The 14,187-nt window shown below is 38.7% G+C and overlaps 1 protein-coding gene across 2 annotated transcripts in view; it reads right to left on the bottom strand.

The window, feature by feature from the left end:
* Positions 1-14,187, bottom strand: part of HPSE2 (heparanase 2 (inactive)) — a 766,947-nt gene that overhangs the window by 189,229 nt on the left and 563,531 nt on the right. For both annotated transcript variants that reach the window (XM_012439611.2, XM_012439610.3), the window contains one exon: positions 954-1,047. In XM_012439611.2, the coding sequence (XP_012295034.1) occupies positions 954-1,047 (94 nt within the window). The remainder of the gene's footprint in view (positions 1-953; positions 1,048-14,187) is intronic.

Raw genomic sequence — 14,187 nt, 5'->3', positions numbered from 1 at the left:
ATCCACTCCAGCCATATTAAATCAGAACATCAGTAGTGAAATTGCAAACTTTAATGAGCACCACTGGTGATTTTGATTGTGTTTGAGTCTGAGAATCACTGACCAAAGGTATCTTGCTGATAGCACCTACATGCAATTGCTTAATATAATATAGCTTTCCTATCATCTTTACAAAATTAAGAACTTTCTCGGCTAATTCTAAGATACCTAGGAACAGTGTAAATATGGCTCAGAATTGCCAATGCCCCAGACTGGAATTTCACTGAATAAATGTAATCATGCTCTCCTTAAAGTAACCTAAAACAAACCCCTCCAAAAAAGAAAACAGAAAATAAATCTATCCTTCCTTTATGAAACTCACAATTTAGAAGCAAACTGTGAACAAATACTTCATATTAAAGTAGAGATGCTTTAGGTCAGGCACAGTGGCTCACGCCTGTAATCCCAGAACTTTGGGAGGCTAAGGTGGGAGGATCACTCAAGATCAGGAATTTGAGACCAGCTTGACCAACATGGTGGAACCTTGTCTCTACTAAAAATATAAAAATTAGCTGGGTGTGGCAGCTTGTGCCTGTAATCTCAGCTACTTGGGAGGCTGAAGCAGGTGAACTGCTTGAACCCAGGAGGCAGAGGTTGCAGTGAGCTGAGATCATGCTGCTATACTCCAATCTGGGCAAGAGAACAAGACTCCATCTCAAAAAAAATAATTAAAAAAAATAGAGATGCTTTAAACATTGATATGCACACACAGACCCTTTTCAATTTGTAAAACAATGAATAACAGGCAACAATTGTGATGAGGAGCTTGTGACTATGCCCACCTGGTCTGCAGAATTTTCCTGTTTTTTTTTACCCTGATTCTCACAGTGCTGAGATCCAGCTGGAACCTTGTGTCTTTCTCCTTGCCTTACCCCCAGACTCGCTTCTTTTCTTACCAAGATACTTTTACTCACCTTCTGAATTTTCCTAATCTGGTCAGAGAGTGTGTCTAATAGGCGAGTTTTCAGGAAGTCCATCACCTTGACCACCCGGCCATCAATGTAGCAACTGGAATAAAAATAAAATAAGAATCAGACAAAATATCAAACAGGGGACTACAAATATACTTCTCTAGCCAGAGGTCTCTGACAGACCAGGGTTCCACTTGGGCTTTCATATTCTAAAAGGTTTTGACCCTGGCTACTTTTCAAACAAATAATATCCTTTTTATCTTCTCCCTTTTCACCTCTATTTGTGGGCTAATACTGTTATTTTTTGCAACTTTTGTCACATGAAACTCCATTGCTTACTTGACGGAATTGATGGAAATTCCACAATACAAATTAGGTAATGAGGAAATGATTGTTTTTTTCCCCATTGGGAAAGTAATTTAACACCCATCCCATGCCCATTGCTAATCCCACCTTAAAGTATTAAGATATGTGAGAGTTTTGAAAGACTACTGAATCATTTTAATAAGTTTTTCCTTACCTTTAAATAAGAAAGTATACACCAAAGCAAAAATCTGACTTAGTGTGGTGAGTCTCCAGCTCACTCCTGTGGGCAAACATTCTGTAGTCATAATCAACCTACTACCAAAATATGCTGTGGTTGCCTACTCCCTCCAGAATGAATGAACAAATGACTGAATGAATGTACAAAGGTGGAAAAGCCCTCTCCTAAAATAGTAACCAGTCGGTACTCATTGGTTTTTGTTTTGGTCTGGTTATGAATTGAATCAATTTCTAAATGCTTATGATTCCTGGGTGCCTTTTCCAATCCACTAAGTTATCCTTGGCTGTTGGCTAATGATAAATTATTTACTTTTAAAGAAGCAGCCACTCATCAGTACATATTATAGAACCGTGTGAAAATTATTTTTAATTTCAAATTGCTATACCAACATGTGATGTATTGGTATGGTTAATTTTTAAATTTTTGTTTTATTGTAAGGCAGGTGCTGTCGTTGAGGTAAGGGTGGTAAATGATCTACCCACTGAGCCTTCCTTTTGGCCTCGCTTACCACTTCAAGACATTTCCACAGAATCTGTGCTTAAACTATTGGAATGTTGGAGCAAATTTGGGTTTTAGCCAGAAATATCTGAGTTCAAATTCCAGATCTGGTATTTACTAACTATGTGATCTTGGGCAAGTTATTTGGTCTCTATGGGCCTCAGTTTTTTTATTCTTAAAAGAGGGATAGTATATCTTCTCCTTAGGCTTAATTGAGAATTAATGAGACAACAAACATAAAGTTCCTGGCATACAGTAGGCACTGAACAACTTTTACTTCTTTCTAATTGTCAGCTCACAAAGATGGGGTTATAAACAATAGGAGACTGATTAAGTAATGTGTAAATACAGAATACTATAACAGTGGAACTGCTGTGTCAGAAGGTACATGTATTTGAAAATTTTTGATGGTTACTTACATTAGGAAATAAAACAATAACATGTCATTTGCCTCATCCCTAGTATAGATGCCAGACTCAGATCCAGTGAACACTTACCATGTGCAACACACAGTGCTGGGCATATCCACATCCATTATCCTATCTCATAACCTATTCATAGTAGTACTTCTTAATTAGCACCTCTGATTTTTGAAAAAAAGATGAGATACATGGCATACTACATGAAAGCCAGACATATTGAGACAGAGTTGTGCTAAAATTAAAAATAATTTATGGAATGCTAATCTAACACACATTTGAGGACATGAATACTTGCTATATTATATGGTGACCAGGAATATGACAAGTAATGCATTATAATTATTCTTTTATTTTTTCATCAAATATATTATAGTTTCTCTTTTTTCAGTTCCCCAGTAACCACATTAAACATCAGTATTTAAAATTTTTGTTGGCAACACACATAGTTTAATATTTATTGAGATAAAAATACCAGATGTAATTTTTCAGTATGTAGATTTTCCTGTGAAGAAGCTCCCTAGCCTACCCAATCTGTGGCCATGGTTGAGGATTCCTTCACTCTTTCCTCCTTCCTTTTCTTAAGTACTCAGAACCTGGAGTTAGAAAATAACCTTGGTAAATTCCTTCTTTAAAATGGGTTTTAAAACAATCCAAATCTGGCCAGGCACATGGCTCACGCCTGTAATCCCAGCACTTTGTGAGGTTGAGGCAGGCGATCACAAGGTCAAGAGATCGATACCATCCTGGCCAACATGGTGAAACCCCATCTCTACTAAAAATACAAAAATTAGCTGGACGTGGTGGCACATGCCTGTAGTCCCAGCTTCTTGGGAGACTGAGGCAGGAGAATTGCTTGAACCTAGAACCCAGGAGGCGGAGGTTGTAGTGAGCCGAGATCGCACCACTGCACTCCAGCCTGGAGACAGAGTGAGACTCTGTCTCAAAAAAATAATAATAATAAAAGATAAAAAATAATCCAAAGCTATAGTATTTTCACAGGACTGGTTTAATGATTACATAAGGAAAAATAATGGGCACAGGACATGGCACATAAAAGTTATTCAATAACCAGATCTACCCTTTTCAGGTTACTTAACCGCCCGAGGCAGCAGAAACTTACAGTGAAAGACCATGGGATGGTGTGGGCAGGGGGAACATCCTTCTGGAGGAGAGCTTACTATCCACTGTAGAACTTGGAGTGAGGAAAGTATACAGCAGCAAGAACATACTCTGGATTCCCAGCAGGTGTGAGGCAGAGGCAGGGATGGAGACGGCTGTGATATGTTGTAAAAATTTGGAGTTTGAAAAACCTTAGTGGTCAGCTGGCCTAAAGTATGTAAACTTGCTACAATATCCCTAAGAAGTGATTTTCTGCCTCTGCTTGAACATATTCAAGGACAGGAATTCACTGTTACACACTACTAGGACTGTTTCATTGCATCGCAGTTCTAATTGATGAAAAGCTCTTCTGACATGGTGCTGAAATCTGATCCCTGTTACTGTCCTCTCAATGGCTAACATTGTATCTTCTTGAACCCAGAAATAGTCCGATTGCTCCTTCATGTGATACATGGGAGATGAAATCCATGTGATACATAGGAGATGGCTTAAGCTTTTTAGCTTATTCTTGTACCCAGTTTTAACCTTACAAACTGGATCCAATCATTCTCAGGTGGTCTTGGACTATTCCCATAAGCTGTGAATTGAATCTGAGCTGGAGGAGATACAGGCATGGAAATCAATAAACAAAGTTATCTTATCTCAATAGTGCTGGCAAGAAATGATCTAGGTTTAAATAAGAGAGGGAACAAGAAAAGTGAAAACGAGCAGCTGTGAAGGAAGAACAAAAAAAGCTTCTGTAGAGGGTAAAAGAGAGGAAGGGAGTCATTGATGACCATGAACATACAAGAGAGATTGTCTTGGAGAACACTGTTGCCAAAAAAAATGTGGATTAGTCAGACTGGAATACAATTTGTTAAGGGGAATGAAAAATATTGTTTGACATATCAAAAGTATACAGAATATCAAGAAAGAACTAGACACCAGATAGCTGGAGATAGGAGAAAGAGGTACAGAGAAAAGTTGAGATGAGAAATGTTGACCTGGGGGTCTTTTTCAGCTTCTAAGTAATGGACAAAGCCATGGGTGCAGATGAGCTCTTCAAGAAAATAAGGGAAATTAACAGAGATGTCAGAGACCCTTTATAATGCTTCTAAAATATGGCCCTGGGCATTGCCTCTACCTTTGACCCAGCTAAGGATCCCTTCCTCCTCTAGCCTGATGATCATAGCATGTTTTTAATAACTTCAGTCTGAGTCCAATTCACATTTGAATGCCAAAGGAATCCTCACATTATACTGAGAAGTTTCTGCAACTCATTTGCAACCTTAAACCCACATTTATATTATACTATGGAAATATGAACTTTGGTTATCCAGAATTCAATATCACTTTTAAGAGAGGGGATCATTTAACCACAGGGTATGAATTTACCAATACCTAACCCTTTTTTTTGAATATTCTTGGACAACTAACTTATTGCACTTACCCATTGGAAATGTGAACCTTCTAAGAAAACATTGAGCATGGACAATATGTGGCTATTTGAAAGCTTCCCAGTTACAGAGCTTCGGGTCTCAGATGGTAGATGCATATGGTGATGGGTCCAATCTAAATATATCATTTATATTTGGGCATGAAGGAGGTGGAGTAGTCTGTGGTGACCATTTGGTAAGAATAAATTGCAAAAAATGATGATAATGGTGATTTCTAATAAAGACTCTGTAAAGGGCTCGATGCCAACCAGTGATCTGGGAGCAACTCTCTGCTTTTCTGTCTTTCACACTGGGAAGATAAAGAAATTCTTATCTACCTGCCAGTCTCCACAATAACTAAGTAACATAGTAATGGCTACAAAGGAAACTAAAGACCAAATAAATCAAAGAGAAAAGGAAGGATAGAGAAAAGGAAAGAAAGAAGGGAGGGAAGAAGGAAATTCATCAATCAGAAGTACTCTGGGCCAGTGTGGTGGCTCACACCTATAATCCCAGCACTTTGGGAGGCTGAGGCAGGAGGATTGCTCGAGGCCAGGAGTTCCAGGCCAGCCTGATCAACATAGTAAGACTCCCGTCTCTACCAAAAATTTAAAAATTAGCCAAGTGTGGTGGCATGTGCCTGTAGTCCCAGCTACTTGGGAAGCTGAGGCAGGAGGATCACTTGAGCCCTGGCTGCAGTGAACTAAGAAGGTGCCACTGCACTCCAGCCTGGGCAACAGAGTGAAATCCTGTTTCTGAAAAAAATAATAATAATAATAATAAATGTTCTGACAACTTCCACAAAAACCCTGGAAGAATGGTCTAGAATTACCTAGACTGACACTTTTAAGTAAATCATAATCATCCTCCAAGCTCTCTTGAAATTTCAGCATCACTTAAGATCATACCACAAGTGGCTGAGCTATTCCAGTAAAAACCAAAGCCAAGAAAGGTTGTGCAGAAATAACCTTTCTGGGAATTATCATAAAAGCAATGAAGTTAAAACTTTTGTATTAATACGTGGTCAAAAGGTCTGTCTCTCTAAATGCCAGTAATTCATTCCTGCCTCTAGATTGGCAGGTCATATCAAGCATATATCTGAGGAAGTGGCAAAGATAGCAGAGTATACAAAGTAAAAGGAACCACTTATTAACGTATTCACCAATTCTCCTGCCCCCTTAATTTTACATTTTAGTTCCAGTACAATACTCTTCATCTTATTTTATTTAGTGTTGCCCTTTGTTTCTATTACAAAAGAACTAAATGCTCATTGTAGACAAAATAGAGAATGAACATAAACAAAATAGAAACAGGAAAATGGAAAATCACCTGTAGTATAAGCACAACACCTAGAGTTTCATTGCAACATTCTGCTGCATACTCTTCCAGTTTTTCATAGTAAATAAACATAACATTTCCCATAATTAGTTTTTTAATAAACCTGTATTCCAGATCCTATTCAACTAGCATTTAAACTTAAAATTGCTCCAAATGAGACGTCAAAGCCTATGTCACAGCGATACTATCAGAAAGATTAGAGACTCCCAGTCAAAGCATCTTATTCTTATTTTAATTTCATTCTGGCCATTTAGAGGTCCTCTGCCAGGGGCAGATGTCACCTCCTTTCTGTCTCTGTCAGCCAAGTTTAACCCCATTTCCATCCTACTAACTCCCTTCCTCAGGCCCCTAGATTCAGTCCTCAGGATTGTACTACAATTAGCTGCTTACGCCCATTAGGCTCTTAAAACATTTAATAAGGAGAGTTTGTTGGCTCCAGGGGCAGCTGGTTTTGTTTACCTGGCCCTTTACTTTAAAAGGAAAAACCTTTGCCCTTTATTATCTGACTCCTTCTTTTATTTCAGGTAATTGCATTAGTGCGGACTTTCCAATGCTCAGGAATTTCCGGACCGATTTTGCTGCCTGCTGGTTTCAAGGAGGAGGGTCAGTCTGCTCAGAATTCTATCACCCAGCCTGCTGACTGAGCAGGTAATTCCAGAAAATCAGGGCCTTTCCCACTGAAGGGAGAGAAGCTTGGATAATCATTAGAAAAACCCTGTTGACCTATAAAACCTATTCTAACACCTCGAAGCAAACACTGGAGAAAGGCTGATCTGAGTCTCTATAAGGCTTTATAAATTGCACTTGCCCCTCTTCCAAATGCCCTCAGCCTGGGCTCCTGCTGAGCACTTGCTGTCAGGCTTTTCTTCTGAGGCTACACTAGTTTTCAGCTTCTTTGCAATGGGTCAACCTTCCTATCTTGTGTTTCAGAACTGCTTTGGGCAGGAAAGCTTACAAAGAAAGGTTCTACAGAATACAGATGTTTCTTTGGCTTTCTTAAACCAGTTCAAATAATTCCTTACAGGAATCATCTAACCTACTAAAGGGATATAGTTCAGTATGAAAGAATTTGTACTTTGGAAAAATGTTATAGAAAAATGATACAGGTAAAGGTCAGAGTTGTGAAAAATACTAAAGGCATGTAATGTCTTTAATGAAAGAATGTGTGCCTGTATGATTTAATCCACAATGAGCCAAACGGGTGGCTCCAAGCCTCAAGTGCTGTGCCAAGGGCGCCATTTTCTTCCTCTTCTTGCTATCCTAACTCTTTGTACACTTCGGGTCCTGAGCCTCAAGCCCAGACCCTTTTCCGCATATATCCAGGGTTGTATGTGGAGAGGCACTGAGTGTGGGCAGAGGCTCAAATCATCTTGATCCCAGCAGTGTTAAGGAGAGGTGTACAGGAAGCTGGGAAAGGAAAGGGGTAGGGAAATCATATGCAGTTTCAGACACTGGAGTAGGCTCTGGGGAGGGACCTCTGAAAATTTGCAGAGTCGTAGCAGATGATGGCACCAGAATTGTGGGCAGAAGTGGATCCATGTGCTTTTGGTCTGAAACTTACACAAGTTGTCGGGCACTCTTTAAGAAGAGGAAATCAAAAGTACAAAACAAGGTTGGGCACAGTGGCTCATGCCTGTGGTCTCAGCACTTTGGGAGACCAAAGTGGAAGGATTTCCAGAAGCCAGGAATTTGAGACCAGCCTGGGCAACATAGCGAAACCTTCATCTCTACAAAAAATAAAAAAATTAGCTGGGTGTGGTGGCATAGGAGGATCACTTGAGCCAAGGAATTTGAGGTTATAGTGAGCTATTATGGCACCACTCTACTCCAGCCTGGGTGATGGAGCGAGATCTCTCTCTCTAAAAAAAAACATTAACAAGCATTTTTTAAACTACAAAACACATAATTAGGTACAAAAGTAAATATTTATATCGAATGACAAAATAAATCACAAAAAACTCCCATAAACTTAGAGAATCAAATTCCTTTTTTTCTGATAGCTCTTCAGGCAATTTACCAGAAATGTGTACATAATGCTTTCTGATAGCAACCTTCTCCCATACCCTTGCCACCTAGAACCTCCTACAACTCTCAGCACTCATAGGAATCAATGCAAGAAAGGGGTCTGAAGCTTAATTCATTGGCTTCATGGTAAATCTAATTGTCAGGCATCAATAACAGGAATGATAGGGTCTAAGTTGCTGGAACCCAACCATCTATGTGCAGTATTTTTAAAAATCCAGTGTTTGTAAATTGAGGGTTGCTTATACTGTTACCACATCCTTTCCCTGGCCTCTTTTCATGTAATTGTCATTGTTTGTGGCAGAATAGCACAACTCAACTATAATTAAGTTAGTGTATTAGTAACTAGGAGAAAACAGAAAGGAGAAGGAGGAAGGGAAGAGTCTTATGTGTATTAAGTTCCTTCTTTTTTGCTAGCTATTTTATATACAGTGTCATTTAATCTTCATGAACACTCTATTTTGCAGATTACAAACTATAGCTCACAGGCTGGCATTGTGGCTCACACCTGTAATCCCAGCATTTTGAGAGGCCAAGGCAGGAAAATTGCTTGAGACAGGGATTTGAGATCAGCCTGGGTAACACAGTAAGACACGGTGCCCCACCCCCTTTGCCACTGCCAAACTCTATAATTTTTTTTTTTTAATTCAACTGGGCCTGGTGGTTCATGCCTATAGTGCTAGCTCGGGAAGCCGAGACAGGAGGGTTGCTTGAGCCCGCGAGTGCTAGGTTACAGCAAGCTATGATTGTGCCACTGCACTTCAGCTTGGACAACAACAGAGCCAGACTCTGTCTCTAAAAATAAAATAAAATAAAATAAAAACCACAGAACTACAGCTCACACGATATTAGTAAGTAGGAAACCAGAGATCATGTAGGCACTAAGCAACAGACACCAAAAACTTTTCCCTCTATGCTTTGATCTGCAAAGTGTCCCAACAATAGAGCACCATGCTTACTTCATTTGTCCTGTAATCAAGTAAAATTGATTTTTGACTGCCTTTAATCTTGCCTACTTCAACCAAATTTAAACGGTATTGAACAAAATGCAAATTTCTCAAGAAAACAAAACAATGACAACCAAACCAACCCAAAACAATAACAAAAGCAAAGAAAACCGGGGTAGATAAGTAAAAGCATGGAGGTGGTCAAACTCTGTTCTTTTCTTTGCCAAAAAGTTTTTCAAAGTGTTTTAGTAATTGTTATATAAAGAAAAGGGGGCTCCATGGTCAAATAAGATTGGGAAATGCTAGGTTAAAACCAAATTAAGTAGTACTTCCTGTTTCAGCTATGACAGAATTGAACAGCAGCCAAGTCAGGTTGTGATTCTTGAGAGAGGTTAGGGCACATGAGGTGAACTTCAGATTCCATTCACCTGTGCTTGCTCCTTGGACCAGGGTAAGGACAGTTTACTGACCACCAAAAATGGGAGCTTCCCTTCCATAGTGCTGAGCTGTTGCCAAGAAGCAGCTGCCCGGCCAGAAACTACATTGCTTTGCCCCTCTTACACGGTGGAGGCAGGGGACTGCCGAAGCAACGTGAGCAGAAGTAATGTCACTTCAGGTGGCATTACTTGGTGTTTTTCACTTTTAAGCAGAATTTAAGAAGCCATGTCTTCTTTGTAGTGTCTGTCCCCATTGCCGGCTGAATGGAAAAGTCTCTGAGGAGAAGCCACAAGACAGCAAATACCCGGGTACTGGAATGGCCACATGTAAGGCCATCCCCAAGGTACATCAGCATTGTACTGTCACATTAGTGAGAAACAAACTTCTATTGCCAGGCCACTGAGATGTGGGGATTTAATTGTTAAAACAATTTGTGTTATATTAACGAATACATGGATATTCATTACAACAAAACACCTTTATACTAATCAATCTGTTCGGCTAACAGTTCATAATAAAAGAGGTTTTCCTTTGAGAGGAAATTGTCCTTGTATGAAAATTAAAAAGATTAGCCTGGAGAACTCACTTACAATTCTAGTTTGAATTGACTGAGTGTCTATCAGTGATTGGCTGAATAATAACTTTTATTCTAATCCCATACAAGAACAGTTGATGAGGGGAGATGTTATTCTCATTTTTTTAAAATCTAGACACAGTGAGCCTGGTGTAAAAATACAGTGACCAAAGTGATTACTAATGACCAAAAAGGACATAGAATCTAGAATGTTGGAAGGGAGGCCAGTTTATAAAGGTCCCATTATCAGTAGGTGGCAGCCTTTTGACTACATAGAATATTCTCCATTAGGCTTCTAGATACCTTAGTTTTCACTTAGGGACAGCCAATAGTTTGAGGTAGATTTATTGAAGCATTCTCATCATTTTGTGTCTCACTGAGGACATGCAATCACATGTCCTAACTTGCATGCATCACAAAAGCTAGAGGTTCAACTCTAGCCTGCATGATGTTTCTTACGTCCAGACAACCCAGTGTTAATAAATATAGACAAACACACATCAAACTGCTTTTCTACCTACACTCACCAACACCCTGTATATTTTAGTTCCTGCACCTAACTTTTACAACCAGCAAATTCAATGTCATAGAGCTATACCTTCTTAAAGGATACTCACTATGGAGAATATTGCTCTGAAAGGAAATCTTACCTCATTATGATTCTTTTCGTAACAATTGCCACTTCTCTACTTAAAAAGAAAAGCTAGTTCTCACCATATAAAGCCTTTAAAGGGATAATTTACCATGAAGATACATGTATGTGCATACAAGCCTGTGTGTACATAGGTGTTAAGAGAAACAGAAAGGTATTGAGATGGAGAGACAGTCAGTTCTGTATAAGGCAAATCACATCAGCACCAGGAAATAAAATTTAAATTCCTTGGACTAGTGCTCAGACTATATACTATTGGAAACTGACAGATGACTCAGTTAAATTTATTCGGCTAATAGGAATTCTAATATCATATTTCTAAGGTAAAGCTTCACATGTCCCTCCAGAGCAGAATGTTTCCTTACCGTTCTTCCTTTTAAAAAATTTCAAGGAATTTAAAGAAATGGTACCCTAAAATATTCAATTTTTTGCCTCCAATCTCCTACAAATTCACTTTAGTTATCTAACCAAAAAGAGTCTGAAAATTAGAGAAATATCAGCATATTATCTTCTCTGTGATTGAGGAAAGATTTTGAACATAGAGAGAAAGCAAACTGCTATCGTTTTGAAGTTAAGTAGAAGATAGATCCCCTTTAAAGAAACAGTTCCATTTTTAAAAGTTAATCAAAGACAGAAATAAAAAGCAATTGCTCCTTGAAAGAAAGAATGATAGTTCACTTTCTAAGTTAAGATAAAAGAGGTAAATTTTCATTTAATATATTCTCATCACATATTTTAGACAATTAAAGTAGAAGCAAGTGTATAAATAGAAGGGGAAAAAAAAAAGGGAATAGGAAGGTAGGAGCCAGATGAGGAAGGAAACACCAACATAGTGCATTGGGGATCTTTCGGTTCCTCCAAAACCCAACTCATCCTCTTTGCCTCTGTTCTTTACATCTGTGTATCCTTCTAAGCCTCATCATTCAACAACCAGTCCCACACACACCCTTTCAGCCATCTGCTTTTTTCAGTAACCAAGTCCAAAAGTGACCTCCCATGATTCACTAGCTCTATACCACCACCTGTCCGATCCTACCACCCTCAGTGAACCATGACAGAGCAGTTTTTAGCCCCTGCCCACTCTGTCTCCCCCTATCTAGCAACTGCTCCAAATCCCCTGAGTTCTGTCACTTGAGTGGCAAACCAAGTCTCAACCTCCACTTCCATTTCCCAGGCAGTGCAACCCTTCTTGGCAAAACTACAAGGTCTACATGACTGATCTTTGGAGACTTTCATCTGTTCAGCCTTCTCCACTCAAAGCCTAGGCTTAATTGAATAGTATCTTGGCTAAAATGTGACCTGGACATGCTCTCTTAACCAATCGTTCTTAATCCTGTCTGAATCTGCATTAACTAAGATAATAATTATTCAAACAAAATTTTTACTTACTAGATAGCAGTCTGGACAAGGAGCTAGGAGACTTGGGTTTTCCAATATTAGTCTTGTTACCTTAAGCAAGTCACTTAGCCACTTCATCTTCTTTCATCTACCAAAATGGTTTTTAAGCCTAGATCAAGGATGGCTATTAACTAATAGTACTCTATCAGTTTTTGCCTCACATATTTTGACACTCTGTTATTAGGTGCATACATGTTTAGGATACTTTTTGGAGACTTGATCTATATATTACTATGTGATGGTGCTCTTTATCCCTGATAATTGTCCTTGTTCTGAAGCCTGCTTTGTCTGAAACATAGCTGCTTCAGTAGTCCTTTGATTTGTGTGTGCATGGTGTACTCCTCTATCTCTTTACTTTTAACCTGTCTGAGTCTTTATGTTTAAACTGGGTTTACTGTAACATATGGTTAAGTTTGTTTTTATATCCTCCCTGACAATCCTTGTCTTTTATTGGTATATTTAGGCTATTCATATTTAGAATGATGATTGCTATAGTTGGCATTCTTCATTTTTGTGACAGTGTTTTTTTATTTCTATCATTTCCTTTTGGTTCCTTTGTAGAGTTTCTATATCTCTGCTTATATTAACTATCTGTTTTTGCATGTTGTCTACTTCTTTCATTAGAGTGCTTAATGTATTAATCATCGTTAAATTATCCATCTAATAATTCTGACAACTGTGTCATATATAAGACTTGTTCTGATGCTTTGTTTGTTCAGTCTGTGTTTTTTCTTGCTTTTGGCATACTTTGTAATTTTTTTGTTGTTGAAAATTGACATGCTGAATTAGGTAATAGGAACCAAGGAAAAAGACTTTTGGTGTGAGGCTTTGGGTGAGGAGTTGGACTGTGTTTGCTGTATCTGTAGATGCTAGAGTCTTCAAATTCCTCTAGTATCCTTGTTTTTGCCTCTTTTCTTGACTTTAGGCTTTCCTAATGACTCCTCCTCAGAGAGAATTTGTGTCTAGTGAACTCTATCAGTTGTATTCACTGTTACTATGCTGCTGGTGTGACAGTAAGTTGTGGGAGAAGCGATGTGTTCCGTAACTTTATGGTTAAATCTCAGTCTTTTAGTGGCCTGTGTCTCTGGGCTATGGTCTTCACCTTTTTTTTCCCAGTAGTATAGCTTTCCCACTCTTATGTAAGACAGAAAGGCTGAAGGAGGCTAGAGTGGGGGGAATGCCCTTTCCCATCTGGGATAAGGCTTGGAGAGTTGGCTTCTTTTATGGAAAATGCTATGGTCATATTTCACAATAATTACTCTTATCCTCTCCCTGCCAGAGTTACTAGGAAATCTTTTTTGGATCTCACAAAAGTGTGGAGCCAAAGACTGCAGCTCCCAGGTTTTTGAACTCAAATTAGTTCACCTGAAGTCTCCAGCAATTCATTGGAATTAGAATGATAGATACCAGCTTATAGCTTCAGCAGTTTCTGCTCTTATTAAGCAAATTTTGGTGGTAACTGTGGATTTACCTGTCTCTCCAGATTTCAGGGTGGTGTTTGCTCTGCAATATCGATTCTCTGATGCATTCAAGAAAAGTCATTGATTGTCAGTTTGTTCAACTTTTTCTTGCGTGAAATTTCAGCTTGAAGTTTTTCTTGTATGAATGAGAGATAACTACTTCCAAGCTCTTTATATGTTTGAGCTGAAACCAGAAGTCCACTAATGGAATTCTCATCATTTGACTCTTTTGAAAGTAATGTCTTTTTTCTTTTGCTGTTTTTTAGGATTTTTGCTTCATCCACACATACCTTACATCATACATAAAGGTATTGTGTGAAATGTAAAACACTGAAGCTTAAGAAAAAAACAAAATATTCTTATGGACTTGGAGTAGGCAAAGATTTCTTAAATAGGACATAGAGCTCACC

Source organism: Aotus nancymaae, unplaced genomic scaffold (assembly GCF_030222135.1).
Source record: "Aotus nancymaae isolate 86718 unplaced genomic scaffold, 86718_ANA_hifiasm-v0.15.2.pri h1tg000010l, whole genome shotgun sequence".
NCBI classification, from domain to species: domain Eukaryota; kingdom Metazoa; phylum Chordata; class Mammalia; order Primates; family Aotidae; genus Aotus; species Aotus nancymaae.
This window is presented reverse-complemented; position numbering and strand designations above follow the sequence as displayed.